Source organism: Narcine bancroftii, chromosome 3, assembly GCF_036971445.1.
Source record: "Narcine bancroftii isolate sNarBan1 chromosome 3, sNarBan1.hap1, whole genome shotgun sequence".
NCBI classification, from domain to species: Eukaryota; Metazoa; Chordata; class Chondrichthyes; order Torpediniformes; family Narcinidae; genus Narcine; species Narcine bancroftii.
Window position 1 is genome coordinate 172,374,930 of NC_091471.1, and position 20,481 is coordinate 172,395,410.

General features: G+C 39.9%; 1 protein-coding gene across 3 annotated transcripts in view; it reads right to left on the reverse strand.

Moving 5' to 3' along the window:
* Positions 1 to 20,481, reverse strand: part of helq (helicase, POLQ like) — an 80,404-nt gene that overhangs the window by 35,855 nt on the left and 24,068 nt on the right. For 2 of the 3 annotated variants that reach the window (XM_069925852.1, XM_069925849.1), the window contains 7 exons: positions 18,220 to 18,420; positions 14,575 to 14,610; positions 13,736 to 13,808; positions 3,445 to 3,542; positions 1,508 to 1,606; positions 1,041 to 1,186; positions 146 to 385 (listed from right to left, as the gene is read on the reverse strand). In XM_069925852.1, the coding sequence (XP_069781953.1) occupies positions 146 to 385; positions 1,041 to 1,186; positions 1,508 to 1,606; positions 3,445 to 3,542; positions 13,736 to 13,808; positions 14,575 to 14,610; positions 18,220 to 18,420 (893 nt within the window). The remainder of the gene's footprint in view (positions 1 to 145; positions 386 to 1,040; positions 1,187 to 1,507; positions 1,607 to 3,444; positions 3,543 to 13,735; positions 13,809 to 14,574; positions 14,611 to 18,219; positions 18,421 to 20,481) is intronic. The other variant, XM_069925851.1, reaches the window with a different exon arrangement.

A 20,481-nucleotide genomic window follows, 5' to 3' on the forward strand; every position in this document is an offset into this window, starting at 1 on the left:
GCAGTACATCCTTCTGATGTAGTTCTTAAATTGTGAGTTGATCGGAGTGAAGAAAATCAATCAATGAAAATTAGACACTCACCCAAGGCTTTGAAAATGATTAAAAGGTCTTTCTCTGACGGACTAGTAATGATGTGGCACTAACCTCCGAGCTGGTAAGTTAACACCAGCAGCGAGGGTTGATGTACAGGTTAGCAGGCAGAGTATTCCTGAAGAGTAGGCCTGTTCTATAACCTTTCTTTCATCATTTATTAGTCCGCTGTGATGATAAGCTAATCCATACGGCACAGTTCCTTGCAAAATGGGGCATATTGCACCATTTCCGATGTCTTTCAATTCCTGAATAAGAGCATACTTTTCTTTCTCCTTTACTGAAAGGAATGACCTGGGAAAAGCAGACAGTTAAGAGGATTAACATAATGAGCACTTGAATGTGAAGCTAATTAAAAATATAAATATAGCTGTAGAATTTATACTTGGAAATACCAAGTCACAACACAGAAAAAAACTAAGGTTTATGCGCACACACGCTATTTATACCGACGGAGTTTGTGACTATCCCTTCAACCCTTTCCTTTTATTGCCTCATTCAATCTAATTTTAGAACATTAAGTATCCCTATCTCAAACAACAGCCATTAATTAGATGAACTCTTGGTGTAAAGATGGAAATATTATTATAACAATAATTAATCCATCTCTATTTTGGGCCTTTATTTTGTTTGGTAAGTTATTAGTGAGGATATTGGTTACCATTTTCATTCTTACTTTTTGGATTAACATTTGAAATCTTATTATTTCCAGGCAGTTACTGAATTGAGATGTGTTTACACCAGGGATGGTGTAAGATGATTTCCTACCTGATTGGAATCAAGAGAGAAGTAATGCAAAAACCATTAACTGTGGAATTAAATATCTGAATGCAAAATCAGCAAGGCTGATATCTATTATTAATAATTTATTCACACATGTGCTTGCCTAAAAATGCAACAGATGTAATTCAAAAATGTGAATGTGAATGTGCAGTGATTGAGTGCATACTTGCTTAAATATTTGCAGAGCATCTTGCTCACATTTTCACAATTTTTTTTTGTTGGACAGAACAAAAGACAGGAATGCTGAGGGATAACTTCAGTGACCAGTGCAATTATATGATCTGGATCAATCTTCTCCATATTACTTGAATACTGGAGGAAAAAACAAAACAAAGAAACTATAAACATCTTGTCCCATGATAATGTTCCAATAAATATCGTAATTCTTCTTAATTATTTACATTACCCACTCTATTATAAAAATACTAATATTGTTGGTCTTGACGGCCTAGTATCTGTTCACATGGCTCTGTATCAAGATTTTCTTAGAGCACTTTGGGATGCTTTAACAAATTAATAATTATGATACAGAAATACTCCTAAGTATTTAAACAATTTTCTTTAGAACTGCATTTAAGTATCAGCTTGGACATCTTGGCTTTAGAAAGAATATCAGTTTCGATTGTACTGTACCTTGTAGTTCAAAAGACGAGCAAATGTGAAACAGTCTTCTGATTTGTTGTCCACTTCATAAATACAATCACGAATTTTAACATATTCTTTTAACTGAACCTAAAAAAAGTAAAGTTTGAAAAAAATCATAAAAGTATGAAATATAATAAATGTATCAGAATTTTTCTTTAACAATTTTTGCTCATTAATGGAAATAATAGGAATGAACATTTTCTACATTTCAAACATGCCATCTCAAGAGCAAGCACACCAAGATGTAAAAGAAAGCCAAACACAAAATTAACCCCGGAGACTGAGAACCAAAGCCCCCCACACCCCCCATCAACTCTCATCTGGCCGCTTCTCCATATCCAATTATCACCAGTAAAACATGAAAATCTGCAGACACTGTGGTTGAAATAAAATCACAACACTGGAGAAATTCAGCAGGTCAAACAGTGCCCTTTATATAATAAAGATAAAAATACAGAACCAATGTTTTGGGCTTGAGCCCTTCATTGAGGTGTGGAAAAGTGTTGGTAGGTGTCCAAATGAAAAGGAGGGAGGGAGGAGCTCGCAAAGGAGGTAATAGGTGGAGAAGGGAGGAGGGCACAACACCAATCAAGGGGAGGAGAGATGGCTTGGTGAATATAGAGGGAAGGGGATGGAGAGCTGAGAGAAACAAGGCAGGGGAAGGGAAGGGAGGGGAAAAAGAGAGCAGATTAGCAGAAACTGGAAAAGTCAATGTTAAAGCCATTCGACTGGAGAGTGCCCAGACGGAAAATCATGTGTTGTGGTCTTGGTGGGATAGTACATGAGGCCATGAACAGATAAGTGAGTATGGGAGTGGGGCACAGAACTGAAATGGTGGGCCACTGGGAGGCCCCTTTCACTGGTGCAGACAGACCGAAGGTGCTCAGTGAAGCGATCTCCCAATCTGTTCCCAGTCTCTCCAATGTAGAGAAGGCCACCAGCATTTCTGTGTTTTAACAAAATTAAAAGCACACATTTTGGAATGTGGGAGGAAACCCACACAGACACGGGGAGAAAGTACCACGCCTTACAGAGAGTGCCAGATTCAAACCCAGGTTGATGGTACTGTAATAGCATTGTGCTAACCACTGCTCTAACCATGCCACTGATCTTAAAACAAAACTCAGATCTACTGCTGAAAGATCTATGCAGATCTGTTCAGATCCAATTTTTCTTATTTTTTTTGTCACACATTCGAATCAATAAACCTTGGGATACAGGTGATGACAGAAAGGAATGGAGTGGAACTTATTTCCCCATTTATCAAGTTAGAAAAACACCTCATCTTCCATCTGGGCACCCTCCAACTGAAAGGCATTAACATTGTCATATCTGGTTTCTGTTAGAAACTGCCCCCCCCCCCAACTTCTTCTCCCTCTCTCCTTTCCTCTGTCTCTCTCTCCTCTTTTCCCTCTGTCTCCTTTCACAGAGCCAAAATCAATTCTCACCTCTCTTCTTATCATATTCATTTAACATCTTTTGTTTGTTGATCTGTACTTCTCCCCTTCCCATTCTTTCTCCAGCCTTTATTAATACAGATATCCTTTTTCATACCTTGAGGAAGGGCTTAGGTCTGAAATGTCAGTAATATATCTTTACCTCCTATGGAAGCTGCGAGACCGGCTCAGTTCCTTCTCCATTTCTGTGTTTTGATCACAATCATAGACTCTACAAACTTTCATGCTTCACTTCATTTAATACACTTTAAAAAATAACCCAAATTATATTTTACGACCTGCAAGTTACCTCACCAATTATAATACAGGGTAGTGAAATATTAACTGTTGACACAGATGTAGCTTGCAAGCTTTAATTTTGGATCAAAAACGGAAACGTTTAGTTCAAATATGGAATGGAACTGGTGTTCAAAATACAATTTAAATATGGAACATGCTTGCATTGTTATTACTTTTTATCTCACTCACAGGTCGAAAGTTACTGCTGTAATGTTCTGCCTTCAGAAAACGCTGCAAATCGCTAACATTATTCAGAGTTGCACTCATTCCAATGATTTGTGTGGTTTCTGGATAAGGAAACAAAACAATAAAGTTAAATGTCAAACATGCCTGCAGTCATTTATTTGTAAATGGGCAAACTAAGGTTTCTAGTAAAATAGTTATTTACTGTGGCGGCTCACCAACACAACAGGTGAACTGACTCACGGAGTTGCCAGCAAGGCCGCGGCAGATGACTGTGAAAGCTCCAGATGCAGGGCAAGCCCAAAGCCTGGCAGCTGACGTCATTTCCGCCCCACAGGTCACAGGGGCTGCTGAGAGAGGGTTCTTAACCGCTTGGCTTTTGAGTCAGTAAAGCAGTTGGTTCAACTCACTTTCAGCTCTGCGTGGTTTTATCGCTCGCTGCGTGGCTACTACAACTACATTGGTGACCCGACAGTCCAAACGGCATTTGGACCCAACTATGACTGACCCAAGCACGCAGAATGCAGTTTCATTGAAACTGCCAACTTTCTGGACTTCGCTGGTCTGGTTTGAACAGGCCGAAACCCAATTCAAGGTCAGGTAAATCGTCTTGGACGCCACAAAGTATTCTGTGGTTGGTTCACTCAACCAGGAAACAGCATCAACTTCCTACACCAGCCACAGGTTGTGGACAGGTATGATACAATCGAGGCGCTCCTGATCCGTAATTTCGGCCTCTCCTGCCGTGAGTGGGCAGTGCAGTTGCTCCACATGGATGGCCGAGGTGACCAGGCGCCATCGGCCTTAATGAACAAGATGCTGGGACTAATAGACAGCTATAAGCCATGTTTACTGTTCGAGCAGGTGCCAGAAGATACCTGCCTCCTCATCGCTGACGATGATTTCAGTGACCATGCAAAGTAGCGTCCCATGAAGATATCTTGTGGCACACCGAGCAGCATAGTGGGTCATGGACCAAGTTGCTGTGTCACGTCCTAAGGCTCAGGACTTCCCCACACTACCAACGAAGCCAGTGTCACCTGCAGCAGGGAGCAACCCCAGTTTGGACCATTAATGATTTTAACCACCAAAAGTGGGGTTCAAGAGCCCACCATGGCCGCCCACCCTGTCCTTTTCTGTGAAATGCTGGGGCCGGCTGTCGCTAATGGCTACAGTGGCTGGCCACTGTGATAGCCTCTTTTATTTATGGGACCAACACTCCGGGTGAAAATTCCTCGTAGACACAGGGATGAAGGTTCGTGTCTTGCCCCCCTCGAGCCACGACATCCGCACTGGAAAGTCAGGACCGGTGCTCACTACTGCCAACAACAGAAGTATTTGTACATACAGCATGTGAACCATCCCATTACAGCTGTTTCTCCTGGTTGTTTATGCTGGCAGTAGTGTTGCAGCCTTTATTAGGTCCAGATTTCCTCTGGACCTCAAGGAATGGCGCCTCGTGAATGGCAAGACTTTCCATTACTTGGTGAACCCAAGTTACCAGCCCCACGCCTGGACTCTGTGACTTTGCCAGGCAACAAATTTGCTAGAGTACTAGCGGAGTTCTAGAGCATTATTATGCTGCAGTTCTCCACTGATGCCCCTAAACATGGTGTACATTCCCACTCAAGGACCACCACAACATGCCCAGGAATGCATGCTCCCACCCAACAAACTCCACCTAACCAAGGAGGAGTTCAGGAAAATGGAGATGAGGATCATCCAGCGCTCAGACAACCTGTGGGCCTCTCCACTGTACATGGTGCGCAAGTCAGATGCAGGATGGAAACCATGTGGTGAATACAGAAGGCTTAACAATGCCACCATTGCTGACGGCTATCCCGTGCTCCACATTCAGGACTTTACAACCAACTTGCATGGGACATGCATCTTCTCCAAGGTTGACCTGGTGCGCGGGTATCACCAGATTCCCGATCACCTCAACAATGTCCCCAAGATGGCCCTCATCACCCCGTTCAGCTTATTCAAGATCCTGCGGATGTCTTTTGGACTCAAGAACATGGGACAGACGTTCTAGCAGCTCATGGACTCGATGGTGTGCAGCTTGGATTTTGTCTTCATCTACTTAGGTGATATCCTGATCGCCAGCAGCTCGCACCAAGAGCATTTGATCACCTGTGCCAACTCTGCCACTGCCTGAGTGAATACGGCCTGGCCATCAAGCCCGCAAAGTGCCAGTTCAGGCTGTTGGCCATTAATTTCCTTGGGCACCTCATCGACCGGCACGGAGCGGTTCGCTTGCCATATGCCAGTTTGCCAGGCCCAAAACAGTCAAGGGCCAAAAGAAGTTTGTGGACGTGATCAACCTTTACCACCTATTCCTCCCATCAGCGGCCTGCATCATGAGACCCCTGCTCAGCCTGAGGTCCAGCAAGGCCAAGGATATCACCTGGGACACAAAGTCAGCATGGCTTTTGAGCAGGCCAAGGACGCCCTTGTGAACACCACCCTCCTGGTGGATGTGCCCACAGCCATCACGTTTGACGTTTCCAACTCAGCAGTAAGCAGTGTGCTGGACAAATAATTGAGGGTCAGTGGAAATCACTTGTATTCTTCAACTGGCACCTGTGAACCCCAGAACTGAAATACAGCGCCTTTGACAAGTGGTCAGAAGCCGTACCACTTGCCAACATGTCCAGGGTCTACCATGCGCAATTTTGGTATTTCTTGGAGGAGCGGGAATTCATGGACCACAAATCCCTCACCTTCGCTTTTGCCAAAGTGTTGGATCCATGGTCGGAGTGGCAGCAACACCACCTGTCATATATCTCTGAGTATATCACCACTATAAAACACGTCTCCAGGAAAAGCAATGTTGTAGCCGATGGACTGTCTTGCACCTCCATCCACTTGGTGCATTTTCTGTCCCCAGATTGGACTACATGATGCTCACCGAGGCACAGCAGCTGAATGAAGAAATGCCGGCCTACCACACTGCAGTCTCATGCCTGCAACTTGAGGATCCATTGGCCCAACAGGCAGCAAACTCCTCTGTGATGTGTCCACTGGTCAATCCTGGCCCATCGTTCCAGCGGCTTGGACACAGTTGGGCCACCTGTCCATTCGGGCAACTATCCAACTGGTGGCAGATAGATTTGCTTGCCACGGCCTATGCAAGCAGGTTGGGAACTGGGCCAGGACATACATAAACTGCCAGACCTCTGAAGTCTAAAGGTATGTGAAGGCGCCCCTTCAACCCTTCCATCCGATGCCCAGGATGTTGGAGCATGTCCATGTTGTCATCGTCGGTCCACTGCTGGTCTCCCTGGGGGCATGGTACCTGTTCACCATGGTCAACAGGTTCATCAGGTGGTCAGAAGCCGTTCCACTTGCCAACATGTCCAGGGTCTTCATAGTAAGCTAGGTTGCACGTTTCAGCCTGCCTACCAACATCACCTCAGACAGGGGGTCGAAATTCACGTCCAGCCTATGGTTGGCATAGCTACTTGGGACCCAGCTGCACCAAACCACGTCCTATCATTCACAGTCCAATGGCTTGGTAGAGCATTTCCACCGGCACCTGAATTCAGCCCTGATGCTTCTTTGCATTCACACGGCTCCCAGAGAAGTCTTAGCCACATCTTTAGCAGAGTTGGTATATGACGTCCCACTGACAGTTCCAGGCGAGTTTGTGTTAGTGGCCCGTGGGACAGAGGAGACACCCGTGGCAGTGCTCACAAGACTCCAAGAGAAGATAGGAACACTAGCTCCTGTCCCAACCTTGTGTCACAGCCCGATACCTTCCTTTGTCCCTAAGGACCACCGGGACTGCGACTACGTCTTCATTTGCAGGGGCATGCAATCCACTCCAACGGCCGTACGAGGGCCTGTACAGAATGGAACCTCGTGCGTCCTCGATGTGAGTGACTGTGAAACACCTTCATCATTGATTATCTCAAGCCGGCTTATCTAGACCTGGAGCACCCTGTGACTGTGCCACCCCAATGCCAACGAGGTCAGCCACCCAAACAAACTAAAGACATATTGGCTGTGGACTCCACACTTCCTAATGTCATTTCTGGGGAGGGGTCATGTGGCAGCTCGCCCACACAACAGGCTGAGACAGATTATGTTGTGCCTGTATTGTTTATAGATATGTTTTTGGGAGAAAAATTGGGTTTTTCTTTAGTGTAGATCACATACAAACATTTTATAACAGATCTTATTTAAAATGCTGGAGTGGTTTTGCAAGCAGAGAGAGAAAAACAGGCTTTCTCTCTAAGAGAGAGGGAATTCAGTTCTGCAGTGTTATAGTCAGCAGCAGCAGCTGGGACTGGAACAGGACAAGCTGCCAAGCGTGTGGAAAACCATTTGGAAGACGGGTTGTGACTGCTTAGTTCAGCCTGGTCAAAGCCCTTGTGGTTCATACAAGACACTGAAGTGGCTGATTACAAGGAATCAGTTGTGGATGTCCAGTCAACAACAAATCTCTCTCTGAAAACCGACAAGAACCTTCCTGGGCAATAGCCATTTACCTTTCAAGCACCAAAGCCTGGTGAACTTCATAAATGTTAAATTGTGTGCACGGTATAAGAATTGCCTGCAACTAGTAAACATGGAAGAATGAGAAGTGAGACTGGACTATAAATCAAAGAACTTTTCTGAATTTACATACACATTACATGCGCTTAGAATTAGAAGGGGGTTAAGTTAGATTAGTTAAGTTAATAAGATAAAGTTTTGATCCCGTTTTTGTGTTTAAAGATAATTAAAAGCAACTTTTGTTTCAGTAACCATTTGTTTTGATGAATATCTATTGCTGCTGGGCTTTGGGGTCCTCTGGGCTCGTAACACAGTGAACTGGCTCACGGTGTGGCGGGCAAATCCACAGCAAATTTTACTGTGAGAGCTTTTGGTGCGGAGCAAGCCCACAGCCTGCAGGTCGCAGGGGCTAGTGGCAGAGGGTTTTTAAACGTGCAGTTTTTAAATCAGTAAAGCAGTTGGTTCAGCTCACTTTCGACACATTTAAGCTTGCTCTGATGGTTAATGTCAATAATTCATAATCAATATGCATATGAAATCACTCAGAAGACTTCCATTTGTGAGATAGCTTGCTTGATTTAAAAAGTTATTTTTATTATTAAAATAAACAAGTCTTTCATTGCATGATCGAACAAATAGTTTACAAAAAAAATTACCAATGGAAAATATTCTGGGTCATAATGTTGAAGAGAAGGAAAGAATTTAATCTGGTGAAGATTACTTTGTGGAAAAAAGGTTACAGTTTTATCTTATGTCATCCTACAACTTAAGATTATGTCCAAGGAGGACCGAACAAGTTTTATTACAGACCTGGATGCGTATAAAAGTACGCACATGTTTTACCAGATATTCATCAAGAAGTTGATAAGAGAGCAGCCCAGCAAAGAGGAGTGTGAAATTCTTCTTGAAACACAATAGATGACTAAGATTATGTTAATATGTCTAAAAGATATGGATTGAAGTAGAGCGAGAGGAAAATGGACTGCCATCTGCAAAATCATGCGTGTATTTGTGGCTTTGGCCATTACCTTCATAGTAGTGGGGGATAATGTTGTGTGTATTATCGTACTAACATTAATTGGTTTCTTTTTGTCTATTTAACATTGTTTCTTTATTCCTTTTTCTTTCTTTTTTATCTGGATTGGTTAGTGATAGTTGCCTTGATTTAAGACTTATAAGAGAATTGAAACACCAAGGAGTTGAAAGGAGAGAGGTAAAGGGAGCTTAATAGCATGGTGATGGGGAAAAAGATATAGGCACATATTAATAAAATGAAAGTAGACAGGTTTTTCACAAGAAACTCATTTAACTGAAAAAGAACATCAGAAATTAAAAAGGGACTGGGTTGCAGCTTTTTCATTTATTTCAAACTCAAGGGGAGTAGCTATTTTAATTGATAAGAAACTTGCTGTTAAAATACAAGAAGTAATTACAGACCCTGCAGGTAGATATATCATGATACAATGACAATTTTTATCAGAGTATTGAACACTTATGAATATATATGGACCGAATGTGGATGATGACAAATTAATACAAGAAACTTTTTTGAATCTAGAAAATGTTAATGAAAATATGCTAACAGGAAGAGACTTTAATTTTTGTTTAGATCCAATTTTAGATAGGTCAACCAGAGCTATAGTAAGGACAAAGCTACACTGTCATTCATGAAAGATTTAAATTTGGTAGATGCTTGAAGAAGATTTCATCCAAGAGAAAGAGACTATTCTTTTTATTCTTGCAGACATGATTCTTACTCTGAAATTGATTTATTTTTAATATCTGCACAATTTTAAGGTAGCATACAACAAGCAGAGTATAAAGCAAGAATTTTATCTGACCATTCTTCCTTGTTGTTGCCAATAAAAATGATAGACAAGAATCAGTTTATAGATGGAGGTTTAATTCTATGTTATTAAAAAAGAAAGATTTCCGTGTATTTATTAGAACACAGATAAGAATCTTTTTTGAAACTAATTCTAATTTGGTCGTCATAAATAAATTACTTTATGGGATGTGATGAAGCCGAATAATAAGTTATACCTCTAAAATTAAGAAGGATTATATGAAAAAATTAGAACAATTAGAGGTAGATATAATGAATTTAGAAAAAAAATTACAGCGGCAAGTAAGTGAGGATAAATGAAGATCCCTTGTAAATAAAAAGCTCAATATAGTACTTTACAAACATACAGAACAGAGAAAGTGATAATAAGAAGCAAACAGAAAGAGTATGAATTAGATGAAAGAGCACATAAGATTCTTGCATGGCAATTAAAGACAGAAAAAGCATCGAGAATTATTATTACAACCAAGAATTATTTAAATTTAATTTCTTATAAATCGCAACAAATTAATGATAATTTTTAAAAAATTTACTTAAAACTGTATCAATTGGAGTCTTTAAAAGATGATAATAAATACATATTTTTTAAATTTCAAATTAATTTACCTGAATTATATTTGAATGACCAAAGAAAGTTGGCTGCCCCTTTAATAGAGGTTAGAGAAGCACTGAGCTCTTTACAAAGTAATAAATCTCTGGGAGAGGATGGTTCCGCCCTGAATTTTTTAAAGAGTTTAAGGATTTATTAATTCCTCCATTTATAGAAGTATTAAATTAGGCAGATGAAACACCTACTTTACCAGAATCTTTTAAAACAGCAGTAATAACAGTGATTCTGAAGAAAGATAGAGATCCTTTAAAGCCATCTTCATATAAACCTATATATTTGTTAAATGCAGATTATAAAATAGTAGCAAAAAGGTTGGAAAAATACTTACCGAAGTTAATAAATATGGATCAAACTGGATTTGTTTAAAAAAAGAAAGTCAGCATATAATGTGTCTACTGTAGATTGATGAGTATAATTCACTTGTAACAGAAAAGAGGAGATATAAGTGTAGCAATGGCTTTAAATGCAGAAAAAGGTTTGATAGGTTAGAATTGGACTTTTTATTTGAAGTGCTTTAAAAGTTTAGTCTGGGACAAACATTTATTAACTGGATTAAAGCGCTGTACAATGGAACAAAAGCTAAGGTGGTAACAAATGGACAAGTTGCTGACTTTTTCAATTAACTAGATCTAGTAGTCAAGGGTGTCCATTGTCGTCAGCCTTATTTATTTTAGAAATAGAACCTTTGTCAGAATTGATTAGGTCTGATCTTGATATTAAAGGCTTTAGAGTTGGGAGAGAGGAGCATAAGATTAGTTTATTTGCAGATGATACAATAGTTTATCTGACTGAACCGTAAAGATCATTGCGTAAATTATATTCAAGATTAAAAGAATATGGAATAGTATCTTGTTACAAAGTAAATTGGAATAAAAGTGACATTATGCCTCTTACTCTGGGTGATTATACACAGTGGAAGAGGGATACTCAATTTAAATGGCCAGTCAATGGAATAAAATATTTAGGGATACAAATAGATAATAATTAAAAAATATATATATTTAAATTGAATTATAACCCCTTAAGAAAATTGATGAAGATTCTAAAATTGGATGAAATTACCTATAACTTTATTGGGAAGAGATAATTGTATAAAAATGAATTTTTTTCCAAGGTTACAATATCTTGTTCAAACGATGCCTATATTTATTCCACAGAAATTTTATCAGGAACTGAATTAATATGTAAGAAATTTTCTTTGGAAGGGTAAAATGTCGAGAGTCTTGTTAGAAAAAATAACTTGGAAATTTGAATTGGGAGGTATACAACTTACAAATTTTAAAAATTATTATAAAGCAGCACAAATGAGATTTCTCTCTTCCTTTGTAGAGGGAGAGAAACCAGCATGGATTAAGATAGAGATGGATAAAATAGGGGAAACAATGCCTGCATACAAATAGGGTAAGAGATGAATAATTGGAGATAGGGATACTCCATTGTTGAAACATTTGATTAATACATGGAATATGGTAAATGTTGAAATGGGAAAGAGGAATTATGAGATACCTAAAATGCCATTGACACAAAATAGATTATACCTTTTTCAATGAACAACTGACTTTTTAAATACATGGTCTAGTAAAGGAATTAGGAGAATAGTGGATTCTTTTAAAGGGAGAGCTTAATGTCATTTCATCAATTGAAACAATAAATGTGGTATTAAAAAATACAATATTTTGTTATTAGCAAATAAAGGCATATTTGCAGGATAAATGGGGTCTAACAATCTCATTACCTGAAAGAGTGAAATGGAAAGTTTGATTTGTAATACATCTATTAAAAAATTTACTTCAGTTATGTATGCATTATTGCAAAAGGCAATACAAAAACAAGGAATTTACAGATCAAGGCAAAGATGGGAAACTGATTCAAATGTTAGTATTGGGGAGAAAAATTGGTTGGAACTGAGTCATGATAGTATGACAAAGACAATAAATGTTAAATATAGATTGGTTCAATATAACTTTTTACATCAATTATATCTTACCCCACAGAAATTAAATAGACTAAAATCAGACTTATCAGATAAATGTTTCAGGTGTAATCAAGAGATAGGTACTTTTTTACACTCCACTTGGCCATATTCAAAATTGAGACCATGTTGGACAGAATTAGGAGTATTTTTAGAATGGGTTAGTAATGTTAAATACCTTCAAGATTTTTTCTTACTGGGTAACAAATTTGGGATAAGGCCAAAACTGAAATTAAAATGTATAGCAATGACATAGAAATCAGATTCAAATTTGGGAATGGATAGATGGCATTCTGAAATTCGTAGTTGTATACCTCGTGAGAAAATTACATATAATTTAAGAAATAAATATAATATTTTCTTTAAAATTTGGATCCCATATTTACATATTGTAGATATTACATTATGAAAATTATTCCCAAAACCTCACGAACCTTATCAACTCCTTGGAATTAATATATGTTTAATACTGTAAAGGCAAAATTTGATTGCATGTGTTATCTTCAGTATCAATTGTGTTCCTTCTTTCTCTTTATTCCTTTTTCTTGTATCTTTTCTTTTTTTTAATGATTTGGAGCGAAGGGGAGAGAGGAGTTGGAGATATAAGACTATGTATTACTGATTTGAGACATATGGGGATATTTTCTGTATCTAGATATCAATGCATGTATGAAATTTAAATAAAATATTTAAAAAAAATTATTAAACTAGGAAATACATGTCAAAAGATATGCATTTCATCAACACTAGCACGCAGAGGCCAGTTAAATGATTTGCTTCACTCTTGTAAAGAGGTGCACTCCCTCTGCCAGAAACATGTATATTTGAGTTTAAGTTGTTCAATTAATCACTTTAATTTAAATATAGATTGACAGCAGTACAGCTTATTTGGTACCTTATCTGCCATTCAGTATGCTCTAAAACGAGAGTACAAACTATTTCAGGTTATCAGTTCTTTTTAACTTCAGGGCAAAAAAGACAATTACCTCGCTTTTTATTGTAAATTAGGTAATTTAATAGAGTAAAACACAAACAAGGTGCTGTTTATCAGCGGTAAGAGGGAGTCTGACCAATTATTAGTAGTATAGCATAACTGTAACTGAGGGAAAAACCAACATCAGAGAAATTTTATAGCAAATATTCTGATGTGCCGTAAAATAGGATAATGCTTCCCCATACCCCAACTCCTTTGTCCTAAAAAATTGTTGCGTTTAGCTGAAGGAAGTGATAACTGCCATATTGGAAGCAATTTTGACCCAATCTTATGCTCAGCAAATGGCAGCAGCTGAAAGGCTAAGAGGAAGGAGAGAGAACATAGAGATTTGAACAATAGCAAACAGCAGAATGTTGCTAAAATGTTACTTACTGCTCATGAAGAGGATTTTAGACAATGCCATTTCCAATACTGCTCCACGGCTCCCTTCACCGAGCATGTGCAGCTACGATAGAATAGATAAAGACTAATCATAACTAAGAATGCATTTATTTGGCATATTAACTTAGAAAAGCGGCTCTCAACCTTTTTCTTTCCACTCACACACCACTTTAAGTAATCCCTATACCATAAGTGCTCTGTGATTAGTAAGGGATTGCTTAAAGTAGGTGGGAAGAGAAGGGTGAGAATCACTGCTCTAGACCCAATTATAACTGAAATATTTCGCTTGAGAAAAATTGTCATTGGCCCATTTCCTTTGGAGTTATGAAACTTTGCACATAACGAGTCAATTTGGTATGATTAAAACCCACATATCACCTTAAGGAATCCCTTACTAATCACAGAGCACCTATGGCATAGGGAATACTTAAAGTGGTATGTGAGTGGAAAGAAAAAGGTTGAGAACCACTGTCTTAGAACAGTGTAATGGGCACTTTAAAAAAAAGGACAATTTGCTATCATCCAATCATAGGGATAGAGGTAAAATGAGAAATTGAAAAGACAGAGGGTATGTTGGGTATGTGGGGGGGGGGGGGGGGAGGGGAATGTGGTGGGAGGAGGAACTGACAGTAATTGTGGGGGTTATTTGAAGTAGTCTCTCCCAGGAAAATGCGTGGATGGAAAGAGCAAGGGTGATGCTCACTAATAACATGACAGATAAATGCAGTTTGACCAAGTCATCAGCTCCCAACCAATAAGACTACATCATAATAACAATCAAACTCTAATACATAAAAAGTAATATAACTATAAAACTTTGAAAGACGTACAGTGGGAAGTATATGGACTGGTTGCATCATGGGTGCCTAGGAATACAGAAAATAATCAAAGAAAATTACATGAACTGATAGAAAAATAAGTTATTCCATCCAATCCTGCTCTAAAATATGCTGTAAATTGTTTGTCTTTCTGAAATGGCAATGATGCATAGTGTCATAATTACTAATGTATCATAATGTCCCATAGATTGTAATTATTTTGTCAATATATCTAGAGATTGTCTGCACTTTTTGGAAAAAAAAAGCATACTTTTGTTTTTCTCAGCTATTTTAATCACTTGCTTCAACATTTATCTGGCAATATTTAAGTAGTTCATGAAAAAACACAACATGATGGGTTAAGAGAAATCTTTACAGTGCTGGGCAACTCAGCCAGCCAGACGATTTTACAACTTTCTTTTTTAAAACTTAGATGTAGAGCATGGTAACAGGCCCTTTGGCTCATAAGCCATGTTGCCAAATTTCACCCAATTGACCTACAAACCCTAGTATGTTTTGAACAGACAGAGGAAACTGGGGCATCTGGAGGAGACCCACACAGACATGGGGAGAAGGTTCAAACTCCTTACAGACAACACAGGAATTGAACCCTGGACCTGACTGCTGGTGCTGTAACAGCATTGCGCTAACCGTGCCCCCAAAAACTGCTTGACTCCATCACCCTCTTTAAAGTAACACTAGTCGCAGCACCACTAGATCATTCTGTGAAACCTTCCAGAGAAGCAGCAGCAAGTCATAGAGCATGATCCAAAGAGTCCACACCAAGTATCAAGCACCCACTTAGGCTAATCCTTTATCCATTGTATTTTCTCCACATCCCATCAACTACTTTAGAGGCAGGACTAAGCCATTTGGTTCTTTGAGCCAGCTCCATCATTCAATCACAGATTGTTTTTTTTAAACCTCAGTTAGACTTTCCTGAACATATCCCTTGATTTTCTTAGTGGGCAGAATCTTGATATCCGTCTTGAAATTATTCAATGAGCCTTCATAGCCTTCTTGGGTAGAGAATTCCAAAAGATTCACTAGTTCCTAGTCAAAGAAATTTCTCTTCATTCCAATCCTGACCTAATTATGAGATGGTCATTAATGGTTCGAGACACGCTAATACAGAGAAATGTTATACCTGCCTTTACCTTATCAAACCCTGGAAGAATTTTCTGCATTTCACCTCTCATTCTTCTAAACTCTAGACAGTTAGTCCCATTCTAAACTCAAGACAGTCAGACCACAGGATAGAGTACCCATGCCAAGAATCAATCTGGCTGCACTCCAGTATTGCAAGCACATCATTCCTTAGGCTGGGAGACCAAACCTTTCAACACAATATTTCTGGTGTCATCTTACCAGGCCTCTATATAAATGCATTAAAACATCTTAAATTCTTGTCATTATTAATCATGTGGAATGATAATGACAGGTGGCACAATTAGCACAACACTGTTATAGCACCAACGACCAGAGTTCAAATCTGGAACTGTCTGAAAGGAGTTTAGACATTCTCCCCGTTTCTGCATGGGTTTCCTCCAGCTGCTCTGGTTTCTTCCCACCGTTCAAAAACATACCAGTGTTGTAGGTAATTGGCGGCACAGATTCGTGAACCGAAAGGACTTGTTACCATACAAAAAGAAATTACATATTGACGACATGGGCAAAATTAGCTGATCAGCATAGTAGCTAGCAGATCCAGCTTTCAAGAAGCCTGCTTACTGGAGGTCTAAAGCTGCTAATTGTACAGTTTCCCTGAGAAAATATAACATAGAAACATAGAAGATAGGAGCTGGAGTAGGTCATTCAACCCTTCGAGCCTGCTCCGCCATTCAACGAGATCATGGCTGATCTTAAAGTTCAGTACCCCATCCCCGCCTTCTCTCCGTAACCTTTAATAGCCTTATACTGAAGAAATATATCTAATTCCCTCTTAAATATATTTAATGAACCTGCCTCTACTGCCACAGAATTCCACAGATTCACCACCCTCTGGGTAAAGAAATTCCTCCTCATCTCGGTCCTAAATGGTTTGCCTATTATCCTCAAACCATGGCCCCGGGTTCTGGATTTTCCCATCATTGGAAACATCCCATCTGCATCCATTCTGTTCAGTCCTGCCAGAATTTTATATGTCTCTATGAGATCCCCTCTCAATCTTCTAAACTCCAGCGAGTACAATCCCAATTTGCGCAATCTTTCCTCATAAGTCATTCCTGCCATTCCAGGTATCAGCCTGGTGAATCGCCTCTGCACTCCCTCCATTGCAAGAACATCCTTCCTTAGATAAGGTGACCAAAACTGCACACAATACTCCAGGTGGGGTCTCACCAAGGCCCTGTACAGCTGCAGTAAGGTATCCTTGTTCCTATACTCAAACCCTCTTGATATGAAGGCCAACATACCATTTTCCTTTTTAACCGCCAGCTGTACCTGCATGCTCGCCTTCAGAGACTGGTGTACAAGTACCCCTAGGTCTCTCTGCACTTCCCCATCTCTTAATCTATTGCCATTCAAATAGTAATCTGCCCTCCGGTTTGTATTACCAAAGTGGATAACCTCACATTTATCCACATTGTAGTGCATTTGCCATGTATCTGTCCAGTCCCTCAATTTATCCAAATCACACTGGAGCTTCCTGACCCCCTCTTCTTTGCACACAACCCCTCTTAGCTTAGTGTCATCTGCAAACTTGGAGATATTACATCCAATCCCCTCATCCAGATCATTAATGTAAATTGTGAACAGCTGGGGTCCCAGTACAGATCCCTGTGGCACCCCACTGGTCACCGCCTGCCACTCAGAAAATGGGCCATTTATCCCAACTCTCTGTCTTCTACCTGCCAGCCAGTTCTCAATCCACATCAATACTTTGCCCCCAATCCCATGAGCCTTGATTTTGGAAGCCAGTCGTTTATGCGGGACCTTATCGAAGGCCTTTTGGAAGTCCAGGTACACCACATCCACTGGCTCTCCCCCATCTATTTTACCTGTCACCATCTCAAAGAATTCCAATAGATTTGTCAAGCACGATTGTAAATCCATGTTGACTCCATCCGATCCCTTCTCTGCTAGTCATATGCTCCGCTATTACATCCTTAATAATGGATTCCATCATTTTGCCCACTACTGATGTAAGGCTCACCTGCCTATAATTCCCCGCTTTTTCTCTACCCCCCTTTTTAAATAGTGGGGTAACATTAGCTACCCTCCAATCCATGGGTACTGATCCTGAGTCTATTGAGTTCTGGAAAATAATTCTTAAAGCATCTGCTATCTGAATGGCCACTTCCTTAAGTACCCTAGGATGTAGATTATCAGGCCCTTGGGATTTATCTGCCTTCAATTCCATCAATTTCCCCAAGACCATGTCCTTAGAGATACTGATTTCTTTCAGTTCCTCCCTTGCATTAGTCTCTATGTTTCCCAACGTCCTTGGGAGGTTATTTGTATCCTCTCTTGTAAAAACAGAACTAAAGTAAGAATTTAATTGGTCTGCCATTTGCTTATTCCCCATTATATAAGGTTGACGGTCCTGTTAATTTTCTACAGAGTGCAGTTGGATTGACTGGAGAACTACACTACATTTTCGTTTTTAGAAGAAATACAAGTTAAATCAACATGGTGATTATCAATCAGTAAACTTACCTCATCAACCACAACAACACCCAAACTATTAATCCTTTCTGTTTCTATTAGGGAATTCACTAAACTGTGGGCCTTCTCAATGGTGGCAACATATAGACAATTCTTCTTTCTGCGCTTGATTGGAGGGAATTTGCCTCTGCTTCCAGCATACTCTTCCACTAAGAAATTACATTCTATTCCAAAAGCTGAAAGATCTCGCACCTAAAGGAAAGAAACAAAAAAAATTGCAAGTGCTTGTTTTAATTTAATGGATTATTAAAAACAGCATTCCTTTCTCCAATTCTCTTTCAGCTTGGTGACCTGAATACATGGGTTCGATGATCAATGTATAGGTTTAAGATTATTTGTCTCAGACAAATTTCTCAGATATGTTCGAAATACTTGGGAGAGCTCAGCAAGTGAATAATCTTCAACTTGCATCTGAACAAGAGATTATATTGATATAGAAACACAAAGGATGTGGTTGTGCATCCACTGTTCTCCAACCTACTCTGGTGACACTATCACCCCAATAATCCTATTAAGATGTTCTACCTCAATTAGGCAGAAACATTGCTGGCCCTAATTTATCTCTCAAATATGCCCTTAATTGAAATTAACAAAAAAGATAGCACGTGGTATATCATATTTGCTCCTTAATTGTTCAAATGACATTAATTGTCCTCTCTCATAGCAGATTTCCACATTGACAATCCCTTTAAGATACCATGTATTTAAGAATTGATTATTTCTTGAAAATACCAAAAGAGGATTTTAGGTGATAAAGACACCAATATCTTGATTCATTTTATTCCAAACATTGAGCTTCAATAGTGGTGTGTCTTTATCAGCAATCAATAATTTTGATTCCAACTTGTATATAAATTCTTCTCATTTATTTTCTCCGATTTTATTCAGTTCTATGTTAAACCTTGCTGGTTTCACATTTTTATATAAAGAAGCAAGGAATCTCATCTGTGCCGCTCAAATAATATTTCTTAAAATTAAGGTGCTGTAATCCTCCTAATTCATATCTCCACGTTAACTTTTCTATTAGAAACTCTCACCATTTTACCTTTCTAAAGAAATTTGTTTATTTAATTCTTGATTTTTTTTGAGATATTAGTATTGGTAACATCTGAAAAGATATTGAATCCTTGGAAATATATTCATCTTTATACAATTCACCCTTCCAACTAAAGTTATAGTGTAGTGGCCTGTGAATGGCCTCACAAAATGGCTAGTGAACATGGCGATCGTGAGAGCCCCGCAGGGAACAACGACCTCCCACACAGCGGGTAACAGTAGGCAATGGCGGGAATGCCGGTCGGTCAGAAGCCGGCGCTGCAATGATATCACTCTTATCATCAAAGGCAGGGAGTGAATATGAGCAGAACTGGCGTGCAGTAAATCAGTCTTCGACCTCGACTTGACTGTGTGTGTGTGTGCGTGTTGTTCTTACTCCACACTTCGTGTATGCTCATGCTACATTGGTGACCCTGACTGGCCAGCTGCCAGTTGGACCTGAAGATGACGGACCAAGCAGCTCTCCACAAGGACTTGATAAAGCTGCCAATGTTCTTGGTGTTGCAGCCACACGTGTGGTTTGAACAGGGTGACATATGACTGCCGATAACACTCGCTACTATTACATAGTGAGCTCGTTCGACTAGGACACAGCAGCAGCGAGGGTCGTTGATTTCCTATGGCAGGCTCTGGAGCAAGGCAAATATGATGCCCTTAAAGAGCTACTAACCCACACTTTCAGGCTATCATGACGTGAGTGCGCCACCTGTTTGCTGAACATGGACTGTTTGGGGGACAGGGCCCCATCTACCCTCATGAGTGATATGCTCGCAGTCGCCAAGGGGTACAGCCTTGCCTGCTCCTTGAGCAGATTTTCCTGGTGCAGCTGCCCAAGGATATCTGACACTTCTTCACTGACAAGGACTTCAGTGACCTGAGGAAGGTCGGGCAGATGTGCTCTGGAGAGCGAAGAAAGAAAATGGTGCCTCGGTGGAACAGATTGCCAGACCCCGACACTAGCCAGAAGCAAGCGGACTCCCTACCCAGCCATATTGTTATTATCATCAACAATGGTGTGTGGGGGCCCACTGATGCCACCCACCTACACCATGACCAACCGTTGTTAATGGCTGTGGTGGTTGGCCAACATGACAGCCTCCTCCACTTGTGGAACTCTCATCGGGAAGGCAGTTCCTCATGGACACCAGTGCCGAAATAAGTGTCCTTCACCCCCCCCACGGCCTTTAACACTTGGAA